At 31.5% G+C, this 9,340-nt stretch overlaps 2 protein-coding genes across 3 annotated transcripts; both read left to right on the top strand.

Moving 5' to 3' along the window:
- The first annotated feature begins 1,147 nt into the window (after positions 1–1,147).
- Positions 1,148–4,100, top strand: LOC133311967 (uncharacterized). Its single transcript, XM_061513107.1, has 3 exons — positions 1,148–1,284; positions 1,539–1,686; positions 3,827–4,100. Exons 1-3 carry the CDS (start codon positions 1,230–1,232, stop codon positions 3,903–3,905), a joined length of 282 nt encoding a protein of 93 aa, XP_061369091.1. The 5' UTR covers positions 1,148–1,229; the 3' UTR covers positions 3,906–4,100.
- Positions 4,101–5,138: 1,038 nt separating this feature from the next.
- On the top strand, positions 5,139–8,263 carry LOC133311915 (uncharacterized). 2 transcript variants are annotated; one of them, XM_061513055.1, is made up of 4 exons: positions 5,139–5,258; positions 6,085–6,374; positions 7,262–7,495; positions 7,892–8,263. In XM_061513055.1, the coding sequence occupies exons 2-4, from the start codon at positions 6,135–6,137 to the stop codon at positions 8,129–8,131; spliced, it is 714 nt and encodes a 237-aa protein (XP_061369039.1). In that variant the 5' UTR covers positions 5,139–5,258; positions 6,085–6,134; the 3' UTR covers positions 8,132–8,263. The 2 variants fall into 2 exon arrangements, with proteins under 2 accessions (XP_061369039.1, XP_061369031.1); XM_061513047.1 differs by having other exon boundaries at positions 5,147–5,258; positions 6,090–6,374.
- The last annotated feature ends 1,077 nt before the right edge of the window (positions 8,264–9,340 follow it).

Genomic DNA, 9,340 nt, shown 5'->3' with positions numbered 1-9,340 from the left:
CCAATTAAAATTTTATTTTATTTTTATTTATTTATTTATTATTTTGTTAAATTTGAATATTGCATGATGCAGCTAATCAAATATAAAGTAACAAAACAAGGGATATGATGTTGAGAAATAGCATACCAGTTGGGTTTTGCACTTGAGCGATGAGTTCCACATTGATTGGTAATGAGCTAAGTAAAATATATATAAGTGAGAGGACCCAAGGACCAATGTATATAAGTGAGAGGATCCATGAACCTAAAGTCTTAGATTATAACACGGTGTCTGAACCCGCATGACAGTTTCATCCATTGTAACCTATCGCTCGTGGACTTTTGACGAAAGTAACATTTTTTAGTTTTTGAATAAATAAAATTGTATTTTAACCTTATTAATAAGAAATAAACTCAAATTATTTAATAAAACCAGCATCAGATTTCATCTAATAAAGTAAAAATATTAAAAATATGTTTATTTACATTGTTCTAATGTTCTCTATTTCAAAGTGTAATAGCAATTGCTAAAAGAATTTTATTTTTGAGTCTTTGACTTCTTTTTTACAAAAAGATAAAATAAAATATATTTAAATCCAAAAAAATAAGACAGAAAATTAAGACAAACAAGAAATAAATAAAAAATTAATTTTGTAAGTTTTCAACATATTAAGTTTTTTTATTTCTTTTTTTGTCTTCGGTGTATTTTAATTTTTTTGATTTAAACTATTTTCATTTTTTTATTTTTAGTTTAGTTTTAAGTTTATAATATATTTGATTTTATTTTTTTTATTTTTTTCTCAATTTTTTTTCTTTTTTTATTCCAACATATTTGGTTTTTTCTTCTTCTTATTTTTGTTTTTTTTTTACTTTTAGTCTTTTATGTAAACATTTTAAGTTTTCATCTCAATTTTTTTTATCTTTTTGTCCTCAATTTTTTTTTTCTGAGAAAGATAAAATAGGTAAATTAATTAAATTTGTAACGAAATGGGTTTGGATGGACAAAAATAAGTGATTTTTTTTTTTAAAAAAAAAGGGATAAGTGATTCAAATTAAAACCGTAAGGATTATTTGAAATTTTTCTATAAAAATAAAAATAAGATTTATTATTATTATTATTATTATTATTACAACAGCTCTTTTTATTGAACTGAACATCTTTGGTGTTGAAGCTGCAACTGAGTTATTGTTTTAGGGAATCAACAAGTGTTAGAAGAATAATCTCAATCTCAATTTCAATCTCAAACTTGAATGGGTTACCTTGAAGAAGCACGCGATAATCACGTCAAGAAGAAAGTGGAAGAAGGTACTACTTACTCACTTCAACTATAAACCCTAAACCCACCCTTTGGTTACTCACAAAGAATTAAGAAAGTTTTGATTTTTAGAGTAGAAATGACAACCCTTTTGCACTGAGCATGGGTTTAGTTCAAATGGGTGTTTCTTATATGAATCCAAAATGGTGTTAAAATTAAGATCAAGCAATTTTTTATTTTATTTTTATTTTATTTTATTTTTTTATTGTGAGATTAATGTGGTGGTGTTTCATCAATTTTGCAGCTTTACGCAGCAAAATGAAGCAGAAGGCACTAAAAGAGTGTGATCAATACACAGCAAAATATGCTCAATGTGCTTCGGGGAGAACACTGTCAGTTGTTTGGCATTGTCGCGAACAAGCTAAAGAATTGAATGATTGTCTTCATCAATTGTAAGCTAAAGCTATGTTATGAGATTAATCATTGATTCCTTTGATTCCATTATTGGGATTGTTTTAAGGAAAACAAGAAAATTGAGATTTGATTTCTACACAAGTTAAATGCATCTGTTTGTACTAATATATGTATCATCATTTCCCACTGGTGATAACCATTGGCTGTTCATCACATTCTCCTTGTATTGCCTGTGCATCTTAAGGTGTTGCTCAGAATTTTTTATATAATAGTTGTGAATTTAAATTTGTAGAGTGTTTCAGTTGGGTTTACTAGTCTTTTGTCATGAATCAACTCTACCAAAAATTTAAGTTGTTAGAAGAAAGCATATAAATGGTTTATATTACATATCTAACATACTCCCTCATCCATGAACCCTTTAGGCTTGAAGCATGGATAATGCACAAGTCCACCTACCTTATGCTGAAATTCAACTTTTTTATTTGAAGAATGGAGGCAATAATGATTGAATTCTAGACCACTTGGTCTTAGAGACCCCGATACCATGTCATAAACCAACTCTCCTAAAAGCTTAAAATGTTAGGTGAAAGTACTTTAATGGTTTTATATTGCATTTCCAACAATGTTAAGGGAGAATCAACAGAGTAAGTCTTGAACTGTTGAAGAAAAAGGCAGAGTTTTGATTGTCATTTAAAATTATAGTAGACCCTCAATTTGGTCCTCTGAAGATTAAGGTGTCACCACATTAGTCCTACAAAAAATTTTGTCACCAAATTAGTTTCTTATATATTAAAATGTTACCATATAATATTAGTCCTCAAAAGATTTTTTCAGTCTTGTAAACATTAGAAAACTTTTTTTCTGGAATAAGTTCTGTTCATTGGTTTGTTCGTACTGTACTTGCTATAAAAATTCTGCAGCATTGGAGATCCAGAAAAGGAGAAGCTTCTAGCTAACTATATATATTAAAAAAATTGTTTCTACTGTAGTCGTAAATGCCCCCACATTACCAATATAATTTTTTTTTGGTAGTATTGCAGTGCATTGTAAACTTTATCAGTTCCACCTGTCAATGTGACTGAGATAAGGTGTTTTCTAGATTTGCCTGTTTGATATATTCGCAAATATGTATAGCCCAACTATTAACAGAAGTCATTTAGATTTCATTTACTGGCATGCAGATATGAGTGTCTATGGTTTAAGATTATGTGCCGGGGTGGATTGCCAACTGAAAATTCCAATCTTATAGTCATATTTTAGTCTGTGCGAAGATCTTTACATGGCAATCTTAGCCTGATTTCATGACAATCTAAGCTTGATTTAGTTTACATAACTTATTTTGTGCAAGCCAATGTGCTAGGTTGCCTAAATATTATGTACTCTCTTTCTCTTTTGCTTGTTTCATCTTTAGTAATTTTGAAATCATGGAAACACAAAAGTTGGAGGGCAAACTTTGGGGCAGCGGGAAAGTTGTTCCTTGTGATCAGAAGATCACAAGTTCGGGTATGAAAAACAGCCTCTTTGCAAAAATATAAGAGTAAGCTGCATACAATCGACCCTCACCCCTACTCTCACAAGTCAGAGAGCCCTGTGCACCATAGGTTTGCAAACCCAAAAGTTGACATAAAGCATTTATAGCATATTAGCTTGATGGCAAAGCTGGTTGTAGGCCCTCTTGTTTTGGGAGGAAGAAGGGGGGTTGGGGGGACTTCATATTCTTTTTGTTTTACTTTCTCTCAGTTTATTTTTGACCGAAATGTCATGGGTTCGAATTCGAAAAACAGTCTCTTTGCAAGTATGCAAGGGTAAAGCTGCGTACAAGGATTTCCCTCATCCCTACCCTCGCTAGTCGGGGTTAAATGGATAGTGGTTTCTGTCAGTTCATTTTCATGGTTCAGATTGCATTTGTTCCAAGACCTAAGTCAATCTTTTAAATTTCCATTATAAATCTCTGACCAGGCTGGTGAAATATCAGTCAATATTATCATTAATTGTTGCTTATCATACTTGTTTCTATTTTGAATTTGATTTTCCATTGTCTCTCCCTGCGACTGTCATTAGCTTAATTACCTAGACAACATTAGAGATGCAGTTTAATGTATTTGTGTAGCTTTGTATGTGGAATTGATATGTTCCTTCCTTTCTTTCTTTCCTTTTTATTTTTTAATTCTTTTACAGCACCAATGATTCTGTTTTGGAGAAAATGAAGAAAGAATACATGCTGAAACACAGTGGAGAGGGCTCTGCTAGAATCTAGACTATTGGATTTCAACGACATGGTGTATGCCAGAAACAGATTATCAATATACTCTGATGCATCTTACATTCAAAAATTTTAGATATTTACGAATTTTGTATGGAATAGTAGAAACATAAATGAAATGAACTTCATTTGTATGATGTTTGTTACGCTATCTTAAATAGTGCCCAATTAGTACCATTTTGACTAATAAGGGTAGAGTGTGTGAAAAGATCAAATATGATATGATGTTAGTGAAGTTCGTGAGCATGTTATGAAATTGATTCACTGCTACAATAAGTTGGAAGTTCATAAAAATTGATTTGGAAGGTAGCTACTTGGTCTACCATGTTTTGGAGTCCCTGCCATGATTCCAGCTCAATTTCATGTTCTTAAGTATTTCCTACAATGTAAAGTATAAATGACTCAAGTAAAGGATATTCAATGAAGGAAGCGCAGTTCGGTTCTCCTATGGCTCAAGTAGCAAAAATGACAAAAATGAAAATTAAATTAAATTAAAATGGCAATTAATGGTTTTGGAAAAAAGGATGTGAAGACTGAACAAACACATGGAAACCAAGAAGAAATTAAGGGAAGGTGACTTTTTGTAAGAATTTTAATTTCAAGCAAGCTGGTTGTTTGAAGCATAAAAAAAAGGTTCAATTTTTTTTCTTAAGTTAACACGAGTCATTTTCATTCATATAAAAATAATTTATTACGTCTATGTTTTTTTTTTTTTTTTTGATAAGCTATTACGTATATGTTTTAATTAAACAGAACACGTAATTAAATATTAAAAATTAGTAAATTTTAATTAATCGGTTTAAGCTAAATTTTAGCTACTACTAATTCTCTTAATAAACAATTAGTAAATACAAGACTTAAGTGCCTGTTTGAAAGATTTTTTTTAACTTTTTTTTTTCTCTTTATAAGCACAAATTAAATTAAATAGATCTTTATAAAAGCTCTATAATAAAAAAAGTTTTTTTTTATAATTAAAAAAATTTTAAAAATTAAAATTTTCTAAGATGAGTTTTTTTTTTAAGTTGTATCAATTTTGTTTAAGTTAAAAATATTATGTAATCATCAAATGATTTTGTAAAGCTTTTTTTTAAGAAGAGTTGCTAATGTTAAATAAAATAAAAATGGGTCGAACCCATGTAATATTCGGGCCTAGAGCATGCAAAAGCCCACGTAGTGCACGAGCGTGAAACAACGTTTGAAACATTGTACGAGGTGACGTATGTTATTCGTTGTTATTGAGGAATGCTCTAGAATCCAATGTTTTTCCTTTTTATCAGAAAGATAACAAGATTGTTGTCTTCCCACTATTTGATAAAATTTGCATACCCCAGAGGGAGCTTCTCACAGGTGCAAAGCAATCTCATCTTTCATTCTCTATTTCTCTTCTATTTGTTCCCTAAAGTTTTTTTATTTTTAATTCTATTGGTAAAGGTACTTTTTGTTCTGGCTATTGATTTTGGGACATGACCTTATAGGGTTATGATTATCCCTTGCGGCTGTGCAGTGTAACATTTTTCTCTGCCCCAAATATATTTTTTCTCTTGTTTATTCAAATGCAGATAAAATTCTGGAATTTTATATTTTTTTGAACTTAAAAGGTTGTTTCTTTGAGTTTGATGATGTTCTGAATTGAGACCCTTTTCTTGGCTTATGTCTTTTTTATATATATAAATAAAATAGGAATTTCATGAAGATGTAGAAAGAAGGATTACAGATGAAAAAGTGGTGGGGATGGTATTTGGATGTGTTGGGTTGAAGTATTTTGATTTCTAACTGATTTGTATTTCTAATTTACTGTTACTACTTTACTTTCTGTTTGTTGTATTTCTTTATTCTATTTCTCTTATCTATGGTCTTTGGTTACTGGAATTATTGTGCTGTTAAGAGTTGCCACATTTTTTGTGTTGAAGTTTTTAGCGTAAATAATGAGTGAGAAATGTGTCTTCTACTAGTTAGAGGATGGTGTGGATGGAAATTCATATTTTCTTATGGAATTACCTGGCCTTTTGTGCTTATTATTCTGCTACATTTTATCATTTTTACTTGTGTTGCTTAGTACTTTGCTTGATATGTAAAATCTTAATTCAAGATCAGATTGTTTTTACATAGTTCCCACTACTTTCAGGTAATATTTCTGCTAAAATATTCTGACTTAAAGCATGCTTTTATGAAGTGTAGGAGTGTAATGTTTGAAGTCTGGGGTGAGGGGTCTATTTGACAAAGATGAACACCATTCAAGTTGCTGCAAGCCAGCCTGGGATTTATGTCAAAAACATATCTCACTTGCACCATTTTCTTTCTAAACCATGTGTATTATCAATGGATGCCAAACCTCTCTCTTGGACTTCCTTGAGCCTTAGATCAGAACCTTCATCTGGCTTGCAAAATATGCCTAGTTTAAAATCTCGGCAACCTTTACATGTTTGTTTAGCCGGTGGACAAGGAATGATGGAAAATAATGAGGTAATACACCTTCATTTGAACTATACTATACGTTTTTCTTTTATCAATTGTTATATTATAGATGCTTCATTATACTCTAGATGCTGTATGAGAAAACTTCTTAAGATTTGTTCCCTTAAGCTATTGGTTGGCTTTTATCCAAACTTGTGCTGCCTCATCTTGGAATATTTCTACTGTAATGAATATTGTGCTGAGAAGCATCAGGAGCAGGTAGAGGTGTAAAGGGAGTTAGTCTTGAGACAAATTGTTTAGCCTTAATTTTTTGAAGGCTAATGTTACGATCCCACTCCAAGGTATGTGACTTGGAGTCCCACTTCGGAAACATAAGGTTCTGATGTGGGGTTTATATGGATTTTGGGCTCAGCTACCTCATGGGCTAGGTTTTGGGGTGAGGCTCTCCGAAGGTTCGTATCAATTGGTATCAGAGCCTTCCACTAAGTCTCCAGGTTGCAATCGAGCGGCATGGGTGGTGATGTTGGTATTGCAGTGTTCGCCCAGGGCTAGTAAAAAACTAGCGCAAAGCTAGCCCGCATGGGTGCTAGGGTTGCGGAGTATGGTAGAATGTTACGATAAACATAAGGTTTTGGTGTAGGGTTTATATGGACTTTGGGTTCTCCTATCTCATGGGCTGGCTTTTGGGGTGATGTTTTCCCAAGGTTCGTATCAGCTAAATTCTTAACCAGAGCCAAAACAGGTAGATTTACTAGAAGCAGCCCTATCTTCAAATAGCACTCAAGCCTATTTCTTGTCATTAACCTCTACAAAGCATGTTCTAGGGGATGTAAGTAGAGGAATCGGGGTAGCTTAGATGCTCTTAAAATATATTTGTAGTCCACATTTTGAATTGAATTTTTCTTAATTTTACTAACTACTAATAATGTAATTAGGATTCCCAGTGGAAATCTCTTGAGAAAGCTATGGAACAATTTAAGGGAAAGTCAATAGAGGACATGTTACGACAGCAAATTCAAAAGGGAGAGTACTATGACAATGGGGGAAGTGGGGCCAAGCCACCAGGAGGACAAGGTGGAGGTGGCGGTGGATCAGGGGATGGAGGCTTTGCTGGGATGTCGGATGAGACTCTCCAAGTCATTTTAGCAACAATTGGCTTTATATTTCTGGTACTCTCTCTCTTTCTTGTGTGTGCGCGCATGCGTGTGTTACATTGTATACATTAGTGCTTCCACCTCCACTTTTTTTTTATGTTGTGTGTGTGTGAAAAATGAAGGAAAAGGTTGAAGTGTTGTAGCTTAAGTTAACAATGGTAATAAATAACTGTGTGTGCTTGTGTGTACTTAATGGTAGATGACTGTAAATATAAATTGCATTAGATTAAACAACTGCTAACAGGAACTACTTGCTGAAGTCCTTGGAATGCATGAGTTTGTTGAGCTTGAAATATATTCATATGCAAATTCTTGATGATACAGTACTTATTACCTTAAGACATGATTCACAAGGTTGATAGGATGTATGTGCCATGTCTCATTTGATAACATCCTCTACATCTTTTCCAGTATATTTATGTCATCAATGGCGTGGAACTTGCAAAGCTAGCAAGGGACTTCATCAAGTACAAGCTTGGTGGAAATCAGAGTGTTAGATTAAAGCGTGCCATGTACAAATGGACACGATTTTACAAGAATATGACAGAGAAGAAGGAAGTTGACAAGAATGAGTTGGAGAATGCCCCAAACAACACCAATTACTATAGAGATGTCCTTAGGAACTACATGAAATCAAATTCAAATGAATAATTTTTCTTTACTTTTATAAGTTTTCAATTGCTCCCTTATGGTTAATGGAGCTAGGATTGCTGTTACAATAAATTAATATAAACTATGATGATTTTTTTTTCTTTTGGATTTAAGGAGCACATTCAGTATCAATCTTCTGTTGGTGTTATAAATTAGCCATCTGACTAACAACACAGGTTATTGTTATATGAATTGATGCAACAGTAGCACAATTATTTGGAATGTAAACAATGTTTTAAATTTTTCAGTGTTTTAAATTAAGATATTTTGACCTGCTGACAGTGGTTCAAAATTTATTGGGATTAATATTTTTTATGTTGTAGGAGATAATTTTATTTCCTACACATATATAAAAGTGTATGGGTTTATGTGTGTGTAGGAGATAAAATTATCTCTTACAAGAGAAATATTAATCCCAAATTTATTATCAAAATATAATTCATCAAACGTGTTTGTTTTTTTTATATATTTTTATCTTGTCAAATTAGATTTTTGATTATGTTATTGTAATTATTCTTTTGAGGATGTGATAATTATTCAACTTTCGCTTTAAAGGTTTACTTAAGATTGAAATTCTGCCATTTGTTGTGGGGTAGTCCGCGTATTATTGGGATTTATATTGGCATTTAGGGAATTTATTGATCCAATTCGATTTAAATTGTGGTGATCGAATTAAAAAATTGATGATTGAATTAATCGATAAATGAATTTTTTTTGCATATTTTAATTGGATTTGATCGATTTTTAATTTGGAGGGTGAAAATTGATTTAATTTAAACTGATCCAATGTATTATATATTTATTATTTTTAAAAGATGGTGATTTGAAATTTCGGATGTTATTAATAACAAATTATCTTATTTTGGTTTTTTATTATCTATTAATTTATTTTAATTCTTCATAAATTTTAAGACTTGTTTTAGTTTTCAAGAATTGAATTTTTCAATGGTTTGTAATTTTAAATTACTTTATTTTGATATAGCTAGTAATTTATATGACTGAAATTTTTTAGACTTTTTGAAAAATCATGAATCAATTCAATCCAAATCGAATAAAATTGAATTATATTAGATCAGATTTTAAAAAAAATTCAAAGTGAATATATGATTAAATGATCAAACCAAATGAATTAGATCAAGTGATTTTTGCTTTTGAAATCGATTCAATTTAGATTGCAAACACCTCTATTGGCACTTACCCAACTTTCGT

This window comes from Gastrolobium bilobum, unplaced genomic scaffold, assembly GCF_033153095.1.
Source record: "Gastrolobium bilobum isolate Gb01-03AN ecotype WA unplaced genomic scaffold, APGP_CSIRO_Gbil_v1 utg28261, whole genome shotgun sequence".
NCBI classification, from domain to species: Eukaryota; Viridiplantae; Streptophyta; class Magnoliopsida; order Fabales; family Fabaceae; genus Gastrolobium; species Gastrolobium bilobum.
Note: the sequence above shows the minus strand (reverse complement) of the source record. Positions and strands in the feature narration are given on the sequence as shown.

Coding starts and splice junctions, on each gene's coding strand:
- LOC133311967 (XM_061513107.1), top strand. CDS start 1,230: ATGGGTTACCTTGAAGAAGCACGCGATAATCACGTCAAGAAGAAAGTG. Junction 1,285..1,538: donor CAAGAAGAAAGTGGAAGAAG/GTACTACTTACT, acceptor TCAATTTTGCAG/CTTTACGCAGCAAAATGAAG. Junction 1,687..3,826: donor AATGATTGTCTTCATCAATT/GTAAGCTAAAGC, acceptor ATTCTTTTACAG/CACCAATGATTCTGTTTTGG.
- LOC133311915 (XM_061513055.1), top strand. CDS start 6,135: ATGAACACCATTCAAGTTGCTGCAAGCCAGCCTGGGATTTATGTCAAA. Junction 6,375..7,261: donor GAATGATGGAAAATAATGAG/GTAATACACCTT, acceptor TAATGTAATTAG/GATTCCCAGTGGAAATCTCT. Junction 7,496..7,891: donor CAATTGGCTTTATATTTCTG/GTACTCTCTCTC, acceptor CATCTTTTCCAG/TATATTTATGTCATCAATGG.